General features: G+C 44.6%; 1 protein-coding gene across 1 annotated transcript in view; it reads right to left on the bottom strand.

The window, feature by feature from the left end:
• The window catches only part of LOC146855208 (glioma pathogenesis-related protein 1-like), a 588,956-nt gene that overhangs the window by 45,955 nt on the left and 516,035 nt on the right, over nucleotides 1–26,966 (bottom strand). Inside the window, exon 4 of the mRNA XM_085652856.1 lies at nucleotides 6,317–6,402. Within this exon, the coding sequence (XP_085508982.1) occupies nucleotides 6,317–6,402 (86 nt within the window). The remainder of the gene's footprint in view (nucleotides 1–6,316; nucleotides 6,403–26,966) is intronic.

Here is a 26,966-nt window from a genome sequence, read left to right as displayed (position 1 = left end):
GATTGTGGTTATGTTCTTCTTCATCTGCTCCATACACTAAAATGTCATCTTGGAAACAGATGGATTTCTCTAAGTCCTTAAGCACATGTTGCATTATTCTCTGAAAAGTGGCTGCAGCCGAAGCTAACCCAAACGGCATTCTTAAAAATTTGTATGTACCAAAAGGCGTTGTGAATGCTGTCAGAATTTGGGATTCTGGGTGTAACGCCACTTGGTGATATGCCGAAGTAAGATCCAGCACTGAAAAGAACTTGGCATTGTTTATTACTGACAACATTTCATTTATTTTGGGAAGAGGATACCTGTCTACCCAAATGTTGGCATTAAGACTCCTAAGGTCCACACACATGCGAATTTCATTACTTTCCTTTTTAGAAGTGATAACAATGGGGGCCAACCATTCTGAACTCTCCACTGCCTGAATAATACCCAACCCTTCTAGTCTCTCCAACTCCTTTCTTAATGGTTCCCGCATCACCAAAGGAATAGACCTAGTCTTATGGGTGACTGGAATGGCATCTTTTTTTAGTTTAATTCTGTGCATATAATTTTTTAACAGCCCAACTCGTTCCGTAAACACTTCTGGGAATTCACTACATACCTCCTTTCCTGTGAGTGACCTATCAACCAACATTACTTGTTCTGTATTATTAGGGTCTAGTCTGATTCCCAACTCTTTCTGGTGTTTCCACCCCAATAAATTACTGCCTTTTTTTGTAATGTAAATTTTTCCACACGTATGTCTATCTTTAAATGATATACGCATCTTCACCATTCCTACCAAAGGAATGGGGTCTTTGTTGTACCCTCCCGGATGTACATCTGGATCTTCCAATACATATTCTCTACCCTTAAACATACTGTGAAAAGTTTTTTCCTCTATGAGGGTGTACGGTGAACAGGAATCGGCAAAAGCTCTGACCTCTTTACCATCCAATTGTATCTCACACATTGGATAGCTGATAGTCTGTTCATCACTGTGTACCTGAAATATGTACTTATCTTCACCATCATCTGAAACTTGCTCCTGGACAATATGTACAGTTTTCCTTACCTCTTTGGCGTGACAAACTTTAGAAAAATGTCCTACTCTGTTACACTTCCTGCATTGTACTCCTTTTGCAGGACATTTAGGCGAGTTTGCTAGATGATTGGGGTTACCACATCTGTAACATTTGAAAACTTCTTTCTTACTCCTAGTTTTATCCACACTGCCCTTATACTCAACTTTTAAAATTTCATTCTCCTCTTTAACCTCATTAATTTGTTTCTCGCCAGATGCCAAATCTTTACTACTCTTCATTTCTTTGACACAAAAAAACGTGTGCTCTATACTTTTAGCTATAGCCACAGCTTCATCTAATTCTGGACTAACCGTTAACAACCTCTCTTGCACTTTGTGATCATTTATGCAACGAACCAATTGGTCTCTAATAAGCGAATCAGTAAGTGCACCAAATTCACACGTGGCAGATAGTCCCCTCAAAGTGGCTATGTATGATGTTACTTTTTCATTCTTACCTTGTGCCCTTTGAAAAAACTTATGGCGCTCTAGGACCACATTTACCTTGTCTTTAAAATGAGCACCCAATTTCCTTAAAGTGATAGTGAAAACATCCGCATCACCATCACCATCCTCCTCCCCTGTGTCAGCCAAATCCTCATAAACTTTCCTCCCTTGTGTGCCCAAGTTATGCAATAATATGTGTTGTTTTCTAACTGGAGAAAATTTTTCCCCTCCTATCGCAATTAAATAAGAATGGAGCATTTTAACCCATCTATCCCATGGAATTTCAGGCTCCCCTTCATCATTTAGGAATGGAGGCGTTTGATTCATATTTGATATAGACATCACAATGGAGAAAAACACTTATATGACTCAGCAATTTCCTTGTACTAACAAGTGACCCCAATGCACTATGAAAAGCAGTATCATAACACAAAAACATAAAACTTGGATACTACAGTAAAATGGTTACAATACCAATCCTTGATGATGAAAAGGATTGCCCAAAACCGCAGGCAAGCTGTGCCTATCAGCGTGGGTGAAACTAACCTATATAAAAGAAAAATATTGCTGATACTCTGAGAATTGAGGCACTATTTGGGAGTACTGTACATCCAAACTCTTCCTGCAGATATGTGAGGAAACACAACCCCCGATTACACCAACCAGCATTTGAGGGGAAGAGAATACAGTTGAACTTCCAGCTGACAGTAGTGTCTGAAGCAAACGATCCTTCCAGTGTAGCAGTGGAAAAACTGCAGAAACGAAGTTATTGGTGTTGCTGCACGCTCTGAACAGAATATGACAAAAGCGACTACTTTCAGTGAGGGATCGATCCTTTCAATGTGCAGTTAACAGCTTTATGAAACGCAGGTAATAATGCTCCTGCGCGCTCAAGCCGACTAAGCAGAAAGTGCACATTTAGTGAGGCATGAAAACGGTAAAATTATCATTTGATAGTAATGTACCTCTTCACGCTGGTTCCTACCTTGACACGCAGAGAGAACAGCCGAAACTTCCTCACACAACACACTGACACCACGAATGGTAGAAGCTCAGCTCAAGGTGTGTAGCATTACACTACCACAGAAACTCACACCCCTCTACTTACTGCCAAAATCGGAGAGAACTTCGTGAGGAGCAGCGAAATCCCGCGAAGGAGACGATCACTGCTGCACGAGGAGAGGTTGCTTCAAGGAGGAACACTACCTCCTAGAAAGAAGGCGTGACAGGAGCTGATCAGAGGCAGAGCTGGTGTCAGTTTCAGCAGGGAGTGGATCCCGCGATGATACGGCTGACGGAAAACACTACAGGAGGACTTCAAAGACTCCAGAAGCAGACACTACCTCAGTGAGCAGAAGCACACGGACGCCGCCGAGCAGCAGATGTACAAGGAACAGGATCCAGGTCCCACGAAGCAGTAAGATTTTTAACGTCACTGAGAGAACATTGTACAAAAATGAAAGGCTGGCATAGAAGACAGGGGTAGGATGTGTAGCTGTCCCCTGCGCAGCTCCTTAACTCGTCGCCAATTTCTGTTGTAATAACTCTCGTACAATAGAAGATTTGTAATGAAGCTTTATTTACACATCCCAAAGTGCCTAGCCTGCGCTCCTCAGTCACCTCAACATTCCAAGGGGCACTCCTCGTCCCTAACCAGGCTATACCAATGACGCATAAAAGGGGGGGGGGGGAAATGGAAGATACCAATATGAGATTTTAGAGAAACAGGTAAATTACAACAAATACGCTGTATGCCTTTGTTCTGTATTGTACTGAGAAGAAACAATTGATGGTTAATAAAGAAATACTTGCTTTTGAAAAAACCCCTGTAAACTTACATCAAAATATCATCATTGACGCCTAAGAACTCATTATTTACTGCGATGTGTATATTGAATTTGATTTGCAGCTCTACAGCTAAGGAGGCCAGGGGCCCAGTAAGAGCAGGGACTTTTAATTTCAGAGATGTTGAGACAGAAATTCTGATATCGTAAACCAAATATTCATTAAGGTCCTTGCTCCGCGAAGTCTTATAGCTCAGGATTATCTGCCTTTTACTCCACTTCACCAGCTGCTTCACAGTTTAACAATTCCCTGCCCCACTCCAAACAGCAAATCAATTTTCTTTGCGCCCTTCTGAATACCCGCTCCTTGACAAAATAAGCACAAGAAATTCATGATCTCATTCTGGATCATCAGTTGCATCTATTGTTTCCCACTGAAACTTGACTATAGAAACACTGCGGGCTCAATCACGCTGTAGTCTCCCCCAGTTAGTGCATCATTTATAATAGAATGAGTGCCGGTGCCAAAAGCTCTGCTCAGAAACCCGTGGTTGGTGATTATAAATATAAGCGCACAGAATACCAAGGCTGGGAAGTCTTGAATTGACCTTATGCCTATTCCATCCTCTATCAGACATTGCCTGCCCCTTTACCTCAGTACTGCAGGTTCCTGTTTTCTCTCTCTGCTGTTTTTTCCACCTTTCTCCTCCTACTTATTTCCCTTTGTGTGTGTTTCACCCTGTTGCTCGTGATCAATGTCTGATGAGGAAGAAAAGTGCCAGTACCCAAAAATGAGTGCCAGATGGTCACACCGGCAACAACTGGGCAAAATTAAGCACTGCCTCCCAGGTTTAAGAAGATATTATGCACAGATAAGATGGCTGACCACTCTGGAGGTGGTATTGTTGTTATTAGCAAAAAATCCATCCATATTTCTTGTTTCACACTGACTTCTATTCAATCTAACCCAACTCAACCTATTCCCAGCTAAAATTACAGAACGTTTTGCTAAAACACAGCGTTCCACCTTCAATGAGACCCACAACGTTCTCCGTCCCTTTCGGTCTGGGCTTGTGGATATTCTAGCACAGAAAGCAGTCTAATTTCAGTTCCAAATGACATCTGCATGATCTTTTACACAGGAGGAGATGCCACTTTAATTCTTCTAGACCTCCCTGCCACATTTGACAAAGTCTGACACCCAATTCTGTTAGGGCAGTTGTTTGTAATAGGTATCTCTGGCAATGTGCTTAAATGGTTCTTTTTATTTCTCACTAGTACATCGATCACAGGCAGTTTCAAACTAGGCAGTTTCTTTAGCCCCTTTTCACACCACATTTAAAGGTATTTGCTGCAATGTGCTGCAGGGCTCTGCCCTCAGTCCTACACTCTTTACTAATAATGTTGCAACTCTTACTGTCCTGATCAAGACTTTTGGCTTCACATTCTACACCTATGCATTGATCTTAACAGTATTACCACTCCAAATCTAATGCAATCTCAATTTAAAGATGGTATGTGTGTGCCACCTCTTATTGGATGAATACAAAGTCACAGTGCCTTAATTCTTATTAAAGTGAGATCCTTATTTTTGGTAAATCTTCAGCATGGAAGCCTACTTGGTGGCCCCCAGAACTTAGTCCTGCTCTGACCCCTCTACTTCTACATGTATCCTTGGCATCTTGCTTGATAATTATCTTGTGGTTTGAAAATTAATCAATTATTAACAATATACTTAATTACAGTTTCTCCCCCCTAATCAACACTGATAATTCAGGCACCCATTATTATTCGCCTAGACTACTGTAAATGTTCTAAATTTAGGTCTTCCAGTGTATATAATCTCAAAACTTCATAGCGCTCACGAAGTGGTGGCCAGCCTGGTGCTTGGTCTGAATCATGACTCTCAGATTTCTGAGCATCTTAAATCATTACAATGGCTCCTGGTGCAAACACTGTGCTTTTTCAAAGCACTCTGTCTTTGCCCTGAAACAATATATGACCATGCTCAATCTACCTGAAAAGAATGCCCACGCTCTATAAACTGAAACATCTGTTTTCTTGCTCTGCAAAGGCTCATCTTGTAGTTATTCCAAAAATCCAACGAGCAGATGGCTGGGCTTTGGCAGGCATCACAGCTAAACCATGGCATATGCTCCCTTTTCCAATATAAAGCTTGAAAAATCACCCATCCTTCCGAAAACATATCTCTTTCCTACTTCATAGTGCCTTTCTTCTTCACACTCTCGTTTTTAGAGCCGTGATACCAAGTTCTAGGTTAGCTGCACACTCTATAAGTCTTCTATTCTATTCTTTATATCTTCTATTCTATTAGAAGATGCTATTCTTCGCACCATGCCTCCGGGTATGCGAGAACCTCTATTGCTCTGATGTAATTATTAAGAACTCGACCATTCCGGGTGAGGAGTTTTATCAATTGCACACAAGTTCATTCCCTCCTGTACCTCTATGTCCAGATAAGCTAATCGTAAACAGCAAGGTAATATCTCACTTAGGTATCAGCGATAGTTAATAATAGACATTACAAAAAAGATTCATATCAATACAATTCAAAAAAACAATATCCCAACTAACCCAAGTCGTATTGGCAATCCCCAGATTAGCTCCTCCTTATTGCCCAAGAAGCCCATGAACACTTAAACCAAAACATGTAAATAACATTTAGAAGTTGCAGCAGGTGAGAGGCTAAACGCATTTTGCTGATGCCTGGAGGATCTCAGAGGAGAAAGACCTCAGTGGAGCTCCTGCCCCTGTTAACCGTCTGCAGAGGGATCCGGAGTGTTTGCATTTGTCCTCCCAACATAGTAACTGCCTCTTAGTGAATCCAGCATGGGTGCTGGAACTTGACCAAGGAACGTACATTTTCCAAATGCGCACCTTGCTTAGAAACCCTTAGAATTTAAACCAGTGCTATAGAAAAATCTGCACTTTTGATATGCTGTAATAAAACTTTGTTCTTTCCTCAGTTTAACAATTTAGAAATTAATTTACTGCAACTTACTGCACAGATTGTCCACACATTCATCGTCAGGTGCACATTTACTGCACGGCCGACCGGCTTCGTAAGGTTTTCTATTATAATTTCCTCTGAAAATGACAGAAATATCATAGTTAGAAAGGTAAACCACAAACACATGACATAGCTAAATAACAATTTGAGCATGAAATTAACATAAAGGTTCTTCTGCGCTGTTGTGTTATCCTACTTCCAATATACCCTGTTCAGAAGGGGTAATTAATAGAGATCATTTTGGTCTTGTGTAATACCTTGAGTAATGAAAAATTTCCTAGCTAACGTTACGGAAAGTTTCAATTCTATTAAGGACTCGGAGGCGAGAATTATGCCTTCTTCCTTCACTTTATTCCACAGCAGCATGAAGGTAAACAAAAGTCTACATTTCCCATGAACCATAGGGAAAGAGTAGTCAAAAAAGACAACATGGTAACAACCAATGAACAGAGAGTATGAATGTCCAATCCACGATGAGAGTGTCCCACATAGTCCTTTGCTAGTGTCCTCTCTTCCTCTTTCGGAGCGCGACGACAGCTGACCCGCACTCCTCAAACATCCTGTTTTTGAGCGTCTGAACCTGCAAATAACAAAGACGTATTACTCCAGGAAACGCAAAGGAACCCTGTTACGGAACAAGACAGGTTACAAACATCAGCAACTGTCAATCAACACTGGAAAACATCTACTTACTGTCATACGGGGAGGGATCTCCTCCAGGAGTGAAGGGCGGGATAATCCTCGCCTCCGAGTCCTTAATAGAATTGAAACTTTCCGTTACGTTAGCTAGGAAATTTTTCATTCTATGTCAGGACTGGAGGCGAGGATTATGCTTGTTCAAAGCTTGCCCACAACCAGCTGAGCCATATTCAGAACTGGCTTGAAATAGAACCTCTTAAACGCAGAGTCCGAGGACCAATCTGCAGCATTGAGGATATCCTCAAGGCGCGCACCCAGGCCAAACGCCTTCGACACCATTGCACCACGAGCAGAGTGTGCTCCAAAGTTCCGAAGGCTTATCCCAGCCTCCTGCATCACCCACCGGACCCACCTGGCAATGGTGGGTGAGGAAACCGCCTTAAAGGGTTTCCGGAGTGCAATGAGCAACTGGCGTTCTCCCGGGGACGGAAGTCTTCCGTCATCTCTTCATAAGCTTTTAGGCACTGAACCACACATAACTTCGGTGAGTCCAGGAACGCCGGGTACGAGATTACCCTAGTATGGCACTTAGTACGCCGTAAAAGGGTGAAGGTTACCCCGTCAGGGGTGAACATCCTTCCAGAAATATCCAGGGCCCACACATCTGAAACCCCCCTGCAAGAGATCAAGCAAAGGAGCATCGCCAACTTTGCTGAAAGCTCCTTCCGAGAAAGAAACCGGTTAGGCTGCCAAGAGAGAAAAAGATTAAGGACCAGATTCACGTCCCACAAAGCGGAGTAACGAGGTTCTGGAGGTAACGACAGCCTCACTCCTCGGAGCAACTTGCAAACCAAGGGGTGTTCCCCTATAGGCTTACCATTAACCGGGGTGTGACCCGACGAAATAGCCGACCTAAAAGTATTAATGGACCGGTAGGCCAAACCCTCAGAAGCCAGGTGGGCCAAAAAATTCACCACCTGAACCACGTCTGCGCCCAAGGGATCGTAACCCCGTCGCAGACACCAACTGACCCACCGGTTCCATGCGGACTTGTATCTTTTAACTGTGCTGTCCGCCCAGGCCTTGGAGATGAGGCTCTCAGCCACTCGCGAAAGTCCTGGGGCTTCCCATCTACCCCGGAAATCCACCACACCATGAGAAACAGTGATCCTGCTGACACTAGCGGGTGAAGACCCCCGTCGGGATTCGTGAGAAGAGTGGGAAAGTGGGGGAGTAGGATTGGAAAATCCCAGGAAAGTTCCAGAAGAACTGGAAACCACACTTGCGACCTCCACAGGGGAGTGACCATCACCAGGTCTGCTTTCTGCCTGCGAACTTGCGCCGAAGAGCGCGTGATCATTGCGAAGGGAGGAAACGCGTACCCCCGCTCCATGCTCCAATCCTGTAGGAATGCGTCCGTGGCCACCGCCAGCGGATCTGGTCTCCAACTGAAAAACCGAGGCATCTGGTGGTCCAGTCTGGACGCAAACAGATCCACTGAAAACGGTCCCCACAGCTCGTTCAGGGCCACAAAAATGTCTGCGTCCAACCTCCACATGCTGGAGTCCTGGAAATGGCGAGAGTGGAAGTCCGCCTCCAAATTGTCCCGACCGGGAAGATACTCCGCCGTGACAGAGATCTGGCTGTCCAGACAATACTGCCAAAAACTGGCCGCTAAGTCCGAGAGAGCTTTGGACCTGGTTCCCCCCAGATGGTTTACATATCGGACTGCGGAAATGTTGTCCATTTTCAGCAGAACACACGACCGCACCAAGTCTTTCGTCCAGCACCGTACGGCAAACGAACCTGCCAAAAGTTCCAGACAATTTATGTGTAATTTCTGTTCGTCTGGAGACCACAAGCCCCCTGTGGTTAATTCCCAGCAGCGCGCACCCCAGCCCAACCGGCTGGCATCTGGTTCGATTACCAAATCCGGGGCGGACCCGAAAATCGCTCGGCCATTCCAGGCCTCCATATGGTCCAGCCACCACTGGATCTCGGCATTCACCTCTGGGGTGAGAGCCACCGTGTGCGAATAAGGGAAGCCTTTCCTTAGAAAGTAAGCCTTTAGCCGCTGTAAAGCCCGGTAATGAAGTGGGCCCGGAAATAGGGCCTGAATGGAGGCTGACAGGAGACCGACCACACGGGCGAGCTGACGGAGGGTGATTCTCTGACTGGTCAGGACACGACGCAACTCGTGTCTGATCTTGGAAATCTTTTTGGCCGGAAGGCTGAGAGTGGAGGACGGTGAGTCGATCACAAATCCCAGAAAGGTAAGAGACTGGGTCGGATGTAAGAGAGACTTGTTCTGGTTGATGACAAACCCGAGATCTTGAAGGAGGTTCACTGTCATCTGGAGTTGGACTTCCAGTTGACGCGGGCAAGAGGCCATCAATAGGAGGTCATCCAAGTACACGATCATTCTGACCCCCCTTGCCCTCAAAAACTCCACCACCGGTTTGAGAACCTTGGTGAAGTACCACGGCGCTGACGAGAGGCCAAACGGGAGGGAAGCAAACTCGTAAACCCGGTCGCGCCAGGAGAACTGGAGAAACCGCCTGTGCGGAGGAAAAATCGGGATCATCAGGTAGGCGTCCTTGAGATCTAGGCGAACCATATAGTCGCAGGGTCGTAAAACATCTCTCAGGAGGTGAATCCCCTCCATTTTGAAATGGCGGTAAACCAGCCAGTCGTTGAACTCGCTTAAATTGATGACGGGCCTCTTGCCGCCGTCTGCTTTGTCCACTAAGAAGATATTGCTCAAAAAACCTCTGGAATGGCGGATGGCGGGAAGAACGGCGCCCTTGTGAAGGAGGGATGCGACCTCCTCGTCCACTAGGGCGACGTCCAGAGCCGAAAACTGAATGGGACGGGGACTTGACCGCTGAACCGGGAACCCTGTGATTTCTATATGGAACCCCCTCACTGTTTGGAGAACCCAAGCATCGTGTGTTAGGGACAACCAAGCCTGAAAATGATCTTGCAACCGTCCCCCTATCTGTGATGGGGAAAAAATTAGAAGACTCACCGGAGTTGGAGGCGGTGGATCCACCGCGGAATCCTCTTCCTTTGCCTCTGCGGCCTCTGGTAGGGTAGAAGTTCCCAAATCGCGACTGGTCCTGCGACTGACCGGAGCCTTTCTGGTTACCCTGCTGGTGACCTCGACCGGCCGAGCGGCCCCTGCCTCGACTGGCCCCGCGAAAAACACGGGGAAAAACTTTCTTGATGGTGGATTGTGCCCTATCGAGGGACGTGAAGGTATTCACGAACTTGCCCAGTTCCTTCACAAAAGGCTCGCCAAACAGGCCACCCTGAGCCACGGCGCCAGCCTCAGGATCTGCTAGGTCTCCTAATTTGGGATCTATCTTTATGAGCAGAGACCTACGGCGCTCGGTAGAAAGAGCGCAATTGGTATTGCCCAGAAATATGACCACCCTTTGAGCCCAGTTGGAGAGGTTTTCCGGGGAAATAATAGAGCCTGACTCCTTGGCCTCTTCAGCCATATCTAAAATCTTGGTGGCCGGCCCTAAGGCGTCCAGGAGCCTGTCCTGGCAGGCCCTCCAGGACCTATCAATCCCTTTTTTGGGGTCTCGGATGAATTTTTGTAAAAAGGTGAACATCCTGGAGTCAATCTCGGGGGTGAGAGCTACCTTACCCTCCAGCGAGGGTCGAGGGCACTCCGCCCGCAAGCAATTACGGGCCTCCTTTTCTAAGGGTCAACAGATGTGCTCCGCCACATAAGCCGCCACCTTGTCCCCGGGGACCCACTCCGAAGAGCGGGGATGAACAATTTCATTCGGATCTAACATGTCTGAGGTAATCGAGGGGGGAACAGTAGGGCGAGAAGGAAGCCACGGCCTGGAAGGGCCGGGATCTGAGTCTGGATCGCCTGACGCGCCCTGATCCACATCCCTAGGGGCAGGAGGAGGGGGGGGGGGACCAGCCCTTGGCTGTACTGTCTGAGTGTCGAGAAAAGCTTGTCGCAACCGCTCAAAAGCGTCGCAATCCACTCCAGGCACCCGAGGCGCTTACTCGGAGGGGAACCTGTGGGAAGGGGAACCGAGGGAGTAGGTAGGGCAGCTTGGGAACCCATGCGGTGTTCCAGGCAAGAAAACGCCTCATTTATCTGGCGCGACAGCCTGTCTTCCAGGGGAGAAATAACCTGACCCACGGCCTGGTAAATGGAGGAATCTACCGCCTCATAAAATGCATCCCCCCAGGGCATCTCCGCAAGAGGGTCTTCCTCTTCCGGGTATTGGTCGTAGTACTCCATGAGCCAAGATAGCGGAGTGGCAACTTAACAGCCCGTAAACAGGCCTTGAACCAGAGGCTGGGTGTCAGCCAACTCAGAGGCGCAGCTAAGGAGCCGCAATTACGGGGAAACAAGCCCCCCAGGGACCACTGCTGGCAAGAAAGAATATAAACACCACACCCCTATGCCAAGAGGTGCCCACCAGTCTGGGCTGGGTCCCTTTTTGAATCCCTGGGCAGGGAAAAATACAAGACCTACAAAGAGGCGTTCTATGAGCCAGATACCAGACCCTGTTCACCAACTGCTCATTGGGCGTAATGTAAGAAAATATGGCCGATCGCGGGTTAACTTTACCGCCGATCGCCGGTACAGACCCCCAAGCGGGCGTATGCCTCAGACCGAGCTCTTCGGGAATGGCGCGTGCGGTGTTTGAATTCTCTGAAGAGAATCAAACCCCGCGACGCACCTCCCGCGACCACCTGCGACCTCTAGGGGCGGGAGGACCAAGAGCAAGCCAGCGAAGCGCCGCGTAGGGACGAGGAGAACCTCGACCCCGCGGCGTTCATAACAACTAACCAACGCGCTGGAGCGCAGAACTAAAACGAAACGTCGAAAAATGCGAGGAGAAAGCAGCGCCGAAACGCGACAACAACACATGCAATATAAAATTTCTCACAGCACTTTCAATAACGTCATGGCAATAACAAGAGCATCTGCGTGAAACAATTATGACACGAAACTCTAGCATTGAATTACCATCATAACCCCTTAAGCACTACACAGAAAAAGAACTGAAGGGTACTTATCTTGCTGCGGAGCAGCGAAGAAAGAGGAAGAGAGGACACTAGCAAAGGACAATGTGGGACACTCATCGTGGATTGGACGTTCATACTCTCTGTTCATTGGTTGTTACCATGTTGTCTTTTTTGACTACTCTTTCCCTATGGTTCATGGGAAATGTAGTCTTTTGTTTACCTTCATGCTGCTGTGGAATAAAGTGAAGGAAGAAGGCATAATCCTCGCCTCCAGTCCTGACATAGAATTGAAGTTGGGCTTAACGATTCCGGCAAAATGGCGTCACTGAGTGTTACAGCGCTAAGGGCAAGACTGCATCCATTAACAGATTAGAGGGGGGGGGAGGGAAGGGTCAAAGGAAACCCAGATGGCATACCCTGCCACAGACCCCCCAGCCTTTGGTTTCCAATTGTTCTGGATTTCACAGTAACAAGACTGAAATGGTGCAAAAGTATTGAATGTAGGTCTAGTTAATAATCAGATGCAATTGCCACAGACATTTAGACGGGTCAACAGGGACTTACCTGTCAATAACCTGTGGGGAGAAGGAGGCTGCTATAGACCTCTATCCAAGGGACAAATTATTTCCTGACAAGGGCGATTCAAGGGATGCCTGGAATATATAAAACCTACTAGGATATCTAGAGAAATCTGGGTGGATTTCACAAACACTCTGACTGGATTAGTTACCCTGGAGTCAATATTAACAGTAGGGAGTTGTCGTGGACCTACACACACCACTAATATGAAGAGTGGGGAAAAGGGAACATGTGCTCTAGTACACGGTATATCTATAACACTACATTCAAATTATCAGACGACCTTCCTGCACCGAACTTACATGATCCCCTTGAAACTGAGAAGGATTTACCATAACAGATCCCGAACATAGGGAATAGAAAGCCACATTTATTCCTATGACATGAACTTGTGGAACACTGACAGGCTACCGGGGACAACAACAAGACTGAAAATTATCACAAGTATTAATATAGGTGCATCAGCAATGCACTACCTTTTAGGCATCAAACCTTGATCTTACGAGTTAGGAATGCAATATAAATATGCTCTACTGGGATTGCTGCTAGCCAAAAGGCACCAGCAATCCCATGAGATCTGTAGAGGTGGGATAAAGCCGTGCTGGAACGGGTTTTAGCTGAGGAAAAATGGATGAGTGCAGTCAGGACAGATGAAAAGGTCCCTGATGATCTAGTTACATGGAGAGACATGATGGACTCAATGGCAGGCTCAGAAATTAACAGGCCTCCGTATTAGCGCCAAAGGATGTAAAGCACCTCCTAAAATGGGACTACTTTATGTGGAATAGTACTAACTTAGACAAACAGGTATTGATAAAACGAGATCACAATGATAAATAGCGATGGTGGACAAAATGTAGAAAGAGGTGTGAATAACTGTTGGAGATATATTTGAGAAGAAAGATTAACTATGTCACACGCAGGTAGGATTAATGAGAGCACAATTATGTTGTTATTGTTTCTGTTCTCTCTCCTCTGAGTTCAGAACTTGGAGCGATGGAATCAACACGAGGTGATAACAGTATATCTTATTGTAATATTTGAAATGCCTTATAGAGGCATTTTGTTAAACTTAAAAAAACAATGAATAAAGATATAAAAGGCAGTGATCAGATGCAATTAAAGTCAAATATTTAGGTCTTGTTTGTTATAAATTTTCAACACGAGGCAAAATATTTGAAGTTAATCCACAGCAGTGTGGTCTGTGTGTGACAGGCCAAATATTAGGGTATCAAGTAGTTTTAAAGTATGTGCCGATTTTTAGCCATTTTTAATAAAAGCCACAGTAGATTACATTAAAACAGTCATGCGTAGAAAAAAACCATCACAAAGCAGATCAAATGTGCTTTGGTGCTTGCAATCAGAATTATGGCAGATGTTGACATATAGGGGTCCATTAGGTTGTAGGGCGGTGGGACCACCACTGCGCTGGCGGTGCGGAAAAATGCCTTTTCCCGCCCTCCCGCCCGCAGCGGACATGACGCCCGCCATATTAGTATGGTCAAACAAAGGTCAATTTCCAACCGCCGCGGTGTGACGCGCACCGCCATCAAAGTGCGCCCGCCACCGTGGCGGTGGGAGCCAATGGAGACCCTCCGCCGTGTGGAATGATGTCCGCCCTGCTCCACAAATTAGGATGACTCAAGCAAGCAGACGCACCGCAGCAGAGACACCGCCCAACCAGAGACGGCGGAAACTCGACAGCAGAGCGCGAAACCCGAGTCCCGGTACACACCACCCGGACACGACCGCAATGGACCCAGCCCTACACGTCTTTCCGGTGATGTACCTGCTACATCACCAGGAACTCATGGACCACCGCGGACGATGCCGCAGGTACGCAATAACACAACACACAACACACAACCCAAGGCCTGACACAGGGTCCAAATCCACATCAGACACCCTAGGGGGGACAAGGACACATCCACAAGGGCACCCACACATCACCCACCTGCCACAAAGTCACCCTGCTGCATCCTGGACACACAGCTACCTCCACCATGCAGCAATGTACTGGTCACGTCACCGCAGCGGCGAACACAAGCAAATACATGCGCACAATGCAGAAGGCAGGGCCAGTGCCAGGCATGGGCAGGGCACAAAGACCACAGGGACACACCCACTCCCACCACACTCTAGCACACCCCATGAAGGCACATGCCATGTGCCCCTCCTGTGCACCCCATGCACAACAACAAACCAGGGCAATACATACCCTTTACCACACAACTAACAATCATGGAGACACACAATGCAGGAGTGGCTGCACAGGAACACACAACACACAGCACAGTAGCACAGGGCCAGGGAAACACACACAACACAACACTCAGGGAAAAAGCAATGAGGACAAGCAACAAATGAACACACACAAGGAATCAACATCCAAATGGACACACACTTTGCACGGTCACACATACATATCACGGACTGACACACACACACACACACACACATACACACCGCACATGCCAACAGCAATGGAGCACAACAAATAGAGAAACCAAAGTGGGCTGCACACAAATGGAAGGCCATGGAGACACACAACAAGCATGTGTACACCACATCAACACAAGGAACAGAGTGCAACACCCTCACACCATCAAAACACACATGGCTGGCACAGTCAGTGAAATCAAACCACAGACAGCTCAGTGCAACAACACAGGGAGACAGCAAGGCAAACCATGTATAGGCACAAGAATGAAAGTACGAAAGGAAGGCCCTGAAGTCAAACTGGGAACAGCCACACATCCATACAACTACTTGACAGGAGTACACCAGCAGCACTACACACAGGGACCATCTACACATCTCAGGACTGACAAACACCAGTAAGAATCTACACACATACCCCCTCACACCAGCAGCACACAACACCAGTGCCAAACACACTGAAGTCTGGCAATACTTGACAGGCACTACACACACAAACAACCACACACCCTGGGCTTAGCCACAAACATCACACACACACACACACACATACACGTGTTACCATCCTTGTGGGGACTATGTGTGAATACCTGCCTTGTGGGGACTAACCTTTCCCAATGTTTTTATAACACACTAATAACAGAAAAATGTTAAGAAAAAATTCATGATACAGGATCCTGCTTCAAATTTGTAAATATATTGTTATTTATTCGTGCGCACAGCACCATCCTTGTGGGGACTTGAACACGTGCTACCATCCTTATGGGGACCTAGTCTGTAACACTATTTGTGATTGAATAGAGTCGAAGGCACATGACTAAATGATTATTTTATCAACCATATACACAAACAACATTATAATCTATTCATATATGAATTGCTGCATATATACTAGGGATATACATTAAAGAGATTATGTTAATGTGCCAGAAAATATCATATCATGCTTAAAGAAAGACACTTAAAGCTGTATTTAACCTATTTATTAGTGCTTAAAATCTTAGGAGATAAGGGAACTAACACATAAGGAAATTAACATATGGAAACAAGGAATATGGTCAAGAGGAACCCAGAGCTTGATTAGCTCCTTACATGTTTGCCAAAATAGATGTTTAAGTCCCCACAGAGATAGTGGGTGTAGATCATTGTGTTTAAGCCTCCATAGGAATAGTGTGTACATTCAAAGCCTAAATCCCATTTTAAAGAGTGTGAAGCTAATGATGTTCAAGTCCACACAGAGGTTGTGTGTAATTATAGGAATGCTCAAGTCCCCACAGAGATGTGTGTTATTATAGCAATGTTTAAGTCCCCACAGAGATAGTGTGTTATCATAGAGATGCTCAAGTCCCCATAGAGATGGTGTGTTATTATAGTGTTGTTCAAGTCCCCACAAAGATAGTGTGTTATTATAGCGATGTTTAAGTCCCCACAGAGATAGTGCATGACGAAGATTGTGTTTAAGTCCTCATTAAAATATGGCCCGGTTCACAAAGGTAAACTTTGACAAAAAGTCTAACTTGACTACTTTTCAATATTCACAAAGCCCCATACAGAGAATGTGAAGCTGATGATGTTCAAGTCGAAGCAAACACAAGGAGATGATGGACAGAGCGCTGAAACCTTTCAGTCACTCACCCCCAGTCGCAGATCTGGGTGGAATCCATCATCGTTCTACAGCTCACTTCGCCACCCCAGTTCAAACCCAGCTATATGCAAATCAGACTTGACACTGTGCCTCATGGGAACAGTCAAGCCCGAACTGCCAAGCCAGGTCTTCCCTGGACCGGAAACAAGCATCCTGGGACCAGTTTTGGGGTAACACCCCGTCATCAGCCAGGCTAGCTTGAATCCAGTAGCAGAGTGAGCAATGGACAAACGTCTGGGCATAACCGTGCAACTTAAGGCGAACAAAGCAAACACAAGGAGATGATGGACGGAGTGCTGACATTTTTCAGTCACTCACCCCCAGTCAAAGATCTGGGTTGAATCCATCTCATTCTTTAGTTCACTTCGCCACCCTAGTTCAGACCCAGCTATATGCAAATAAGTCTTGACCCTGTGCCTCATGGCACCCCCTGGTGCTTCCTGTCAAAACAGAGCGTTTAATTACAGGAATGCTCAAGTTACCACAGAGATGGTATGTTTTTATTGTGATGTTCAAGTCCTCACACAGATAGTGTTTTATTATAGTTGTTTTCAAGCCCCCTCAAAGATAGTGTGTTATTATAGCGATGTTTAAGTCCCCACAGAGATAGTGCATGACGATGATTGTGTTTAAGTCTTCATTAACATAGGGCCCGATTCACAATGGTAAACTTAGACAAAAAATCTAGCTTTTCTACTTTTCAGCTTCAACAATGTAAACTTAGACCAAAAGTCTAATTGTACTACTTTTCAGTATTCACAAAGCCCCATACAGAGAATGTGAAGCTGATGAGGCTCAAGCCAAAACAGAGCTTGCGTGTAATTACAGGAATGTTTAAGTCCCCACAGAGAGGGTGTGTGACTATAGTATTACCAGGGTTGTCAATGGGAATGTGTGTGATTATAGAAATGCCCAGGTCCCCGCAGAGATAGTGTGTGATTATAAGGATGTGCAGGTCCTCACAGAAATAGTGTGTGATTATAGACATGCCCAGATCCCCTCAAAGATAGTGTGTGGTTATAGGGATTGCCAGGTCCCCACAGAGATAGTGTGTGATTATAGGGATACACAGGGATAGGGCACAGATAGTGTGTGATTATAGTCATGTTCAAGTCCCCATAGAGATATTGTGTGATTACAGTGATGTTTAAGTCTCCACAGTGCTAATATGTGATTACAGTCATATGCAAGTCTCCACAGTGTGTAATGATGGGGATGTTGAAGAACCCATAGAGATCCTATTAGTCTAGTAGCTTATTAAAATAAACAATCCACTCGAGGGATATGTGGTTGACGTCTCTCACACGTGAATCCTGGTGCTTCCACTCAGCTTTTCATCCTTCCAAGGTTCATACAATAAGTGCTATTTAATTGGATAGCAATTAGCCTATGGTATTAAGCGCCAAGATACCCCCAGGCATGAATGTGTACATAATATATATGCACATGAGATGATGTGATGTGATAATAGTGGTGCTCAAGCCACCACCTGAGAGACTGGAATGATCCCATATCTATTAATCCCACTTCAAATGCTGAATCCACTGAGTTAAACTGTGTTCATCCAGGAAGGTCCACACTTCCTTAAGAATCCAAATATATGAGTTCTCATTCTCTTTTCTAGCCACCATCTATGAACTCTAGTCTCCATAAGAAAGATAAAACTGTATTTCTGATTGCAACAAACTCCCCGTGCTGATTCGTTCTTATCCTTAAGGATTATTACAATAGAGAAATAGATTAAAGAACTGACACATCTTTATAATTTTTATCTCTATAATTTAAGAATGTAATGGTCCTCTCCTCATAAAGCTCTTCTTTCCCTCAAAGTATTTATTCTGCCTGCTGTGGGGCTCTTTCTAGCTACCCAGGCTCACACTCTATAAATACCTGTATATATGTACATAAACCTTGTTTAGCAAACTTAAAACAATGACAGTGCCTGGGAGCACACATTCTAAAGTTGATTTCCAGAATGGGGCTCACTGTCCTTTGCGCAAGTATAGGAACAAATCATCTTGGAAGTGGTATATCTGCCTTTTTATGGGAAAAGACATTCTCAAAATGTTGCCGGGTGAAACAATGGAAACTTTCACAAAGTTGAAAGATCTATTTGAGAACCCCCTTCAGTCTAGAGTAGATATTCTTAAACCAGGATTGTGTTTTGTTTGTACATGAGTACACAAGTAGAGAAAGGGCGGGTGGAGCAACAGCCTTCTTCATGGAAAGAAGCACTTTCTCAGAAGTACCAAAGTCAAGTACAAGAGACTTTCTCGGCATTGAAGGTCTTGTTATTTGAAGGCCAAATCATATACAAGAGCCTTACAAATTGTATTCCTGAACTGAGCTGGTATGGTCATTGTACAGGAGTAAAGAAAGTCACTTTGGCTGATGTACAGTTGTCTTTTTCATCGGAATAAACACCTCAGAATGTGCCCACTTTAATTATAAAAGTCTTTGCAATGTTAACAAAAACATTTTTGAGGAGTGAGGCCAAATGTTGTACATCGATCTGTTGGGGGTATACAACTAGGCTTCCGAAAAGGGGCTGGTGAATCCTTTGTTCAGGAATAGAGAAAGACAACTTGATAGTCATGCTCTAGCTGTTTTAGTGTGAAAAGAATCCTTAAAATGTGCCCAGTTAAAGATAGGAGTCCTTACAAAGTTGAAAAACATGCTTTCGGCAGTGGACACTTTGTATAATCACTTTACACTATTATACTTAAGGCTCCCTGATTTCGATTTTTACTGATTTTTACAAATAAATACAGACAGAAACCCATTTATTATCCTGCATTTATTTATATGTAAATATGGATAAAAACGTGAATTAGTCTCTTTTTGAGTGATTCTAAACACTGTCAGTCATGACTGTCAAGCCAAGAGCTGTGTAGATTTACTGGTAAGCAGGTAAAAAATAAAGAAATTCTTGTTATGAGGCTTTAACTCCAGTATAAATGCAAAAGGTTGATACTAACCTGTTCATATTTTCATATATGTTCATTGATTGGTCATCTGTCGGACTTCATATTATTGAAATCGGTCATAGATTCAAATACAAGTTTACATTTATTGTTTAAATAAATGTGGAAATGTACTATTTTTACTTGATTTGTCTTACAAACTCCAAACAGATAAAATGGGTAAAAAATTAAATATGGATATATACAGACAGAAATGTAAAGAAAATAAATACCATAAAACTGGGAACCCGAATTATACTGTATGCTACTCTATTCTATTAACTCCAGTCTATTCCACTTCCCTGTACCCCCCTCCACTGTATGCCTTTCTTCTCAATGCTATTCCACTGTATGAAACTCCACTTTACTACACTACACTCTATGCTACTCTACACCATTCCACTCTGACCCACTTCATGGTACACCACTACACACTACGCTTCAACAGTCTAAGCTATTCCACTCAATGACCCTGTACTCTACGCTACTCCACTACATGCCACTCCACTGTACTGTACATTAATAGACTTAATGCCACTAAACTCAATGTTATTCCACTCAACACTACTCCACTGTACGGCACTCAACTCCGTTACTCCACACGCTATTCCGGTCTTCCCCACTCCAGTGTACACTATTCCACTATACTCTGCACAATTCAACTTTATGCCAGTACACTGTACCTCACTCCACTCTTCACCACTCCACTGTACGCCTCTCCTCTCTATGCCACTCCACTCAATGCTATTCCAGTCTACGTCACTGCACTATATGCCAGTCTACTCAACCATACTTCTCTGTACACCACTGCACGGTATGCCCTTGCCGTATACACCATTCCAATGTATGCCTCTACACTGTATAACACTCTAATCTATGGCACTCCAGTGTATGCCACTACACTGTATGCAAACCCACTCTACACTATTCAACGGAATGCAACTCCACTGTACCACTCCTCCACTGTATGCTATCCCACTCTATACCACTCTTGCTGTATGCCACTCGACTGTATGTCACTCTACTATCTGCTATTCCTTTGTACATTACTCCACTGTACACCACTTAACTTTTTGCCACTTCAATCTATGCCACTCCACTCTCTGCCACTCCAGTCTATGCCACTCGAGTGTACCTCATTCCATTCAACTCCACTCTACTGTCTGACACTATACTGTATGACAGTATACTTTACAATACTATAATCCACAGTTTTGTACCACACTCCATTTAATGACACTCCACTCGACAATAGTAAACTGTGTGATTATAAGCAACATTTTATAAAAATTGTAAAAACCTTTGAAATCCCATTAAAAAAAATATGTTTAAGGATAAGCTATAGTTAGGAAAACGTCAAACATAAACTACACAAATATTAGAAATTCTATAGTTATAGTTATAACTTTAATTTATAATTTGCACATCACTTTCGAATTACTATAAGTCATAGTTATAACTCACATTTATCTCACAGAGATTGTGCATGAAAGTAAAACCCTACATAGATAGTATTTGAAGATAATGTTCAAGTCACACAACAAATAGTGTGTAAAGATAATGCTGCTGAAGTCCTCACAGAGATAGTGTGTGACCATAGACATGCTCAAGAATCTGCATGTGTTATTATGGTGGTATTCCAGTCACCACCAACATACTGCTAAGAGATTATCAAGGTTAAGACCATATTAGTGGTAGTGTGTACAGATAATGATATTCAAGTCCCCACAGGGATAGAAAGTCATCATAGGCATGTTTAAGCCTTTGCATAGTATGTGATAATAAGGGTTTCAAGTCTCTACTGATATATTGTGTTTAAACTATTATGGTCAAGTCCATACAGTGATAGCCAGAATACCCCCGGGTGACAGTGCAACCTACAAATATGCATAACATAACATAGTGTTTAAAAGATAATGATATTCAAGTCCCCACAAATATATTGTGTGATTATAGTGGTCCTCATGTTTCTACTGAGATAGGGGCCCAGTATGATGTCAATCAGATGACCGTCCAAACGACATCGTAGTTGAAACGGGACCGCCAGACAAGGAGTCGGCTGTCCCGCTTCCATTATTGTAATGCGATCACCTTCTTGGCGGTCGGGAAGTGTATTTTTTCTATTGCGGCTTGTGCTGCGGGCTGCAGCACAAGCCTCAATAGAATAAATACACTTTTAGAACATTCATGCACGGTGTGGCAGGCACCATGCAGTGCATGCCACACGATGCATTGATGTTTGGGTGGAATCCATGGTGGGACAGGGGGCTGCTAGGGGCCCCCAACAATACTTTGACAGCCTTTCAATGTCAGAAAGGCCAAAATGGAAAGGCTGTCGAAAATTGACATCATAATCCTGACTGTGTTGCCTGAGCAGGCAATGCCGCCATTTGGGGATTATCTGTCTGACCAATGCCCCCAAGAGACCTCTTATCCTGTCGGAGGCGTCAGTCTTTCTCCCAGGCTGCATCGGTCTGACAACCGCATTGTAATGCGGAGGTCGGACCACTGAGTCTGATTGTTGGACGGACCGCCACTGACAGGCTGTCGGTGGTAATCCGCCCTAAATCGTAATGGGCCCCACAGTGTGTGGAGATTATCATGGTGAAATCCATACAGTGATAGCCATGATACTTTCCCTGGTGATAGTAGGCTCTACAAATGTGTATAAATAGCACAATTTAGTATGAAGAAATAATGATATTCAAGTCCTCACAGAGATAGTGTGTGATTATAGTGATGTTCAAGTTCCCACAGAGATAGTGTAGTTATTGGGATGTTCACTACAGTTATTGGAATGTTCACTACAGGAATAGTGGGTGGTTACTGGGATGTTCAAGTCCTCACAGCAATAGTATGTTAAAGATCTCACAGAGATACTTTGTAAAGGTAAGCATGTTCAAGTTCTCACAAAATAGGGTATAGAGATAATGCTCAAGTCTCCACACCGATAGTGTGTGCAAAACCAAACCAGCAGATGTTACAGCTATCAGTTGGAGCTCTCAAATACCAGTCTACAAAAATAGACACTCAGATTAAGCTATTAAATACCATGGCAGTCTTCATTTCTGAGAATGATACAAAGATTTCAAATTTAAACAAACTCATAATCAAAGCTCAAAAAACAGCAGGAATTACATGACTGACCTTCTCCTGCACCTGCTCTCTGATTCTGGATAAACTGAAATCATTCTCTTTGGTCCTAGGCGATATTCTCTATGACTTTAAGAAGGCTTTGCAGCCTGAAAGCCCGGCAAGCGCTCTTAAATTAGATACTACCCAGGTCTCTTAAACCTCAAAGGGTCTCCTACAGGCCGCACTTCCTCCAGCACATGAGGTCAAAAAGTTCATGCCCAGGGGCAGTCAAAGTTCAGCACACCAGGCATTATACACCCCCACAAGCTCCATAGCTCCGTCAGAGAGCACCTTGTCAGCATCAGCAAACCACATCCAAATAGACCGTCTCACCCCTGGATACAGTAGTGCAACCAAGTATGTGTACCATGGTATACTAACTGCCCCAGACATACCAGCAGAGGGCCCACGGAGGAAAAATCAACGCAAGGCACGAAAGCAGAAGGCTAAACTTTGCCACACAGAAAAATATCTACACGTTTTTCAATAATTCAAATTGCAATCCAAACCTGTTCAACAACAAAACCTTAGTGAAACAGGAAAACAACACGGCCGACCAAACGACAACCCAAGCTGGAAACCCCTTCATCGCAAAGTCTTTGCTGGATGAAATTATTGAAGATGAAGTGCAAAAAGGATCCTCCAGATTAGGCACCAAACTGGAACCACAAGCAGAAGGACCCCCTCCTAGGAGGCCAGTACCAAGAAAGTAATCTCCTGCCCTGCGACCACAAATAAATGACCAGAATTGCCATGCCATCATCCAAGAAATAGAAAGCTATGCCCAGACACAGATGAGATCTGCATCCAACAGAAATAATCCTCTCTAGGGATTTTAATATGAATATACTCGGGTTCCAGCAAGATGAAGAGTTATTAACAACCCAGAATGCATTCTGATTAGTTACAGTACAAAATAAAAACTCCACATTCAAGCACGACAAAATGGGCAAGGTCCTAAAAAAGGAATTAGAGTATCTTAACTTATAAGCAATCAATGGCCGTTTTCACACCCTAAGCCCACCTTCTCTCACAGATCACAACTAAAAAACCTGCTCTCTAAAATACTTCACTGTGTTCCCTGCTCCACTTATATATTTTGTCTCTAGCTTTTCAATAAACCCAACAGGTGAAAGTTACCATCTACCACAAGAATTATGTCTTGGTTAAATCTCATAAACCATACGTTAGAAGGTGTAACACAAGCTAGCCCTCATACAATAAACAACAACAGATTGAAATGGTCATCTTGCAAAATCCACGATCTATCTGAATAAGCAAAAGTTGCATTCTATACCCTCCTGTTGAAGACCAGTACTCCTCATCCTGCCTTGGAGCAATTTTTCAATTAATTTGTCACCAACCAATCATCCTCAGTAAGAAGCAATAGCAACCATCACAGAACGGTTAAGTTGAAAGCTAGTGGAAAAACAAAAGAACCCAAGCATTGTGGAAATCAAGCCCTTAAAGCTTATCATAAAGCTTTAAAAGACAACCTTTTGAAAGACAGTCTGACTACAGAAAACATAGTTGGGACCCAAAAAGGGAGGCTAACAACAATCGAAGCATCAAACTGCTGTACAACCTTAATACCAACAAACACTAGACAATTAAAAAAATTGTGACCAACCTAAATGACCTGTCTAAAACATAAACAGTAGTGAACATCCAAGAAACAAGCTGGTACAATTACCTCTCAAACTCTTTGACCAACCTGGGAGTGCACTGCATGTAGATAAGACTGTAATACGCAAAACAACAGTCTCAGCAGAGTTGGGTTTCAAAACTCCATCAGAGCAACACAGTCCTCTAACCCCCTGCACTTTCGGGCAGCAACAATCGAGTGCCACATTTTGAGAAGCCACGAGACAGAGCCCCAGGTCCAGATGGCATTCCAACAGCAATCTTTAAGGAGGCCAAATCGTTCTGGACAAGCAATCTGGAGCCAGTATACAAGAGCATAATCACTCTAAGCTCCATCCCCTCCTTATGGAAAGGTTCTACCAGCTCCATGATCAATAAAGGTGGCAATATCTGTGATCCCTCCAACTAACGACGCATAGCTCTACTTTGTCGCTGGTCTCTTTGAGGAGTAGTCATCCTGGGAGACAGAAAGATGTTTGATTCCATTTACTCAAACAGGGTTTGTCAAACGAATGGGCACAACACAAAAAATGATAGCTCTTGCCTTGCTGTTCAACAAACACAGGAAAACCAACCAGTCTCTCTACCTGTGCTTTATAGACTATAAAGCAGCATTGGGTAGGGTGGATGGAGGCAAGCTTTGGAGCAAACTTGCCAGTTGGAAAATACCTTACCCACTGCTGCTAGACTTGATTCTACTCCACACCGACACCTAGATCAGAATAAAGTTAAGCAACTGTGCCCATCTTTCAAGAAAGATCTGGACCCACCAAGGATTAAGCCATGGTGCGTACTAGACCCCACACTCTAACTTTTCTTGGTGGACCCCCCTACTAGCCTCGCCCAGGTAAACTCACAAACCCCAAAGTTGGGCAACATCTTGCTGCCCTGCCTAATGTATGCGGATAACTTAGTCTTGCTTAGCCACACAAAGGTTGGTCTTCAGAGGCCTAGAACCCCATAGCCTCATACTCTTGCACAAACACTGTGGATATCAAACTAAACAAGTCCGTTATTGTGATACTGGGAAACCATCATTGAGCCTCTGCTAATAATATCTGGAAAAAGATGAAGTTGAGGTGGTATCAGAATACAAATATCCTGGCATGCTACTTGATGAGCAATATCTGTAGCTCATGAACCTCAAAACCAATACTCTCACCGCAGTTTTCAAACACCTAAAATTGGCAAGTGCAACATCATCATTCACAAATCTTCTGAAAATAATACAAACCAAATTAGTTTCAATCATAGCCTATGGCAGTGAAGCCCTAAGAGGCAGAGATGCCACTCTATTTGACAAAATCATCACAATCTCTTTCAAGTCCGTTTTTGCAATACTGCGCCACTCGTCTCCCGTCCAGTTGCGACTAGAATTTGGTCGAACCAAACAATCCTTAGCGAGACAACGAGCATTCATCAAACTCTGCTACAAATTAAAGAATGCAAACAATGGAACCTTGAATAATGATCTCTGGCAAGAAAGTTTGAGCAGAAACCACTCTTTAGTGAGATCCTATCTTTCTTGCTCACTAACCACTCTCAGGCTACCTTTTGACTCTAAGCCCCTGGGACTCCCATGAGTAGAGGCTCTACTCAAAATCTATTTCTAATCCCTGGCATCAGCCTGGAACCGCGAACCCTTCACACTCTGCACCCGCCAAGCCTGGCCTGTGCCGGAGTGAACAAAGACCACGAGGATGACCCTCACGGCGACTGTGACCCTGAGTCCGGCACCCAAGGACCTCCCTCGACACTCCTGAAGAAGCCTGCAGCCTCAGAACCAGGTGCCCCCCCCAACCGCGATCAACAGAGGGTAAGATTTCCCGACACCAAAAGGCACCCCTGCACCCAGCGCCCCACGGCCCCCTGTGCCCAATCCTGGGGTACCTACCTATCCTCCAACTACCCAACTTACCTCTCGAAGTGGTGGTGGCACCTGAAGAATCTTCGTCCCCGAGCTTGCAGTCTTTTTCTAAACCGGAGCTTTCCCATTGAAATCAATTGAGCGCCCGAAGGCTCAACAGCACCCTGCACCCAGCCGCCCGAGTGGCCCTGGCAGTGCAACCTCTACACCTATCTACTTCTCCCCTTGCCCTGAGTAAGTGACCAGAAGCCCAGCTCCCCCAGCCGTGTGGCCTGCTAGTCAGCAGCCACCAACCAAGGCCCCCTACCTCTCATAGGATAACATTGGACCCAACTCTCTCTGCACCCGGCTGCCCCTGTGCCGCTGAGGGTGAACCAACTGTATCTACCTGACCCTGGGAGACCCCTGAGTCTATGCCCTGAACCTTAACTCTGCCAGTTGAGTAGTAACCTTTAAACCGATAGGGTAACATTGACAGGTTTTTCCTGAAATTTCTTCTAAGTGTGGACTTTTCAAAACTTAAAATATTCACCAAAAATCAGCCGAGTAACGAAAACGAAAATACTCACCTGCTATTAGATGAGCTCCCAGTGCTGTATCTTGGTGCCCAGCACTGACTCTGAAAAATACTTACAACTGTACTTACCAGTAACCCAATTTTCTCCCATAGGAAATCATTGACTGTTTTTCTGTGAAATTTCTTCTAAGTGTCAATTTCTGCAA

This window comes from Triturus cristatus, chromosome 4_1, assembly GCF_964204655.1.
Source record: "Triturus cristatus chromosome 4_1, aTriCri1.1, whole genome shotgun sequence".
NCBI lineage: Eukaryota > Metazoa > Chordata > Amphibia > Caudata > Salamandridae > Triturus > Triturus cristatus.
Note: the sequence above shows the minus strand (reverse complement) of the source record. Positions and strands in the feature narration are given on the sequence as shown.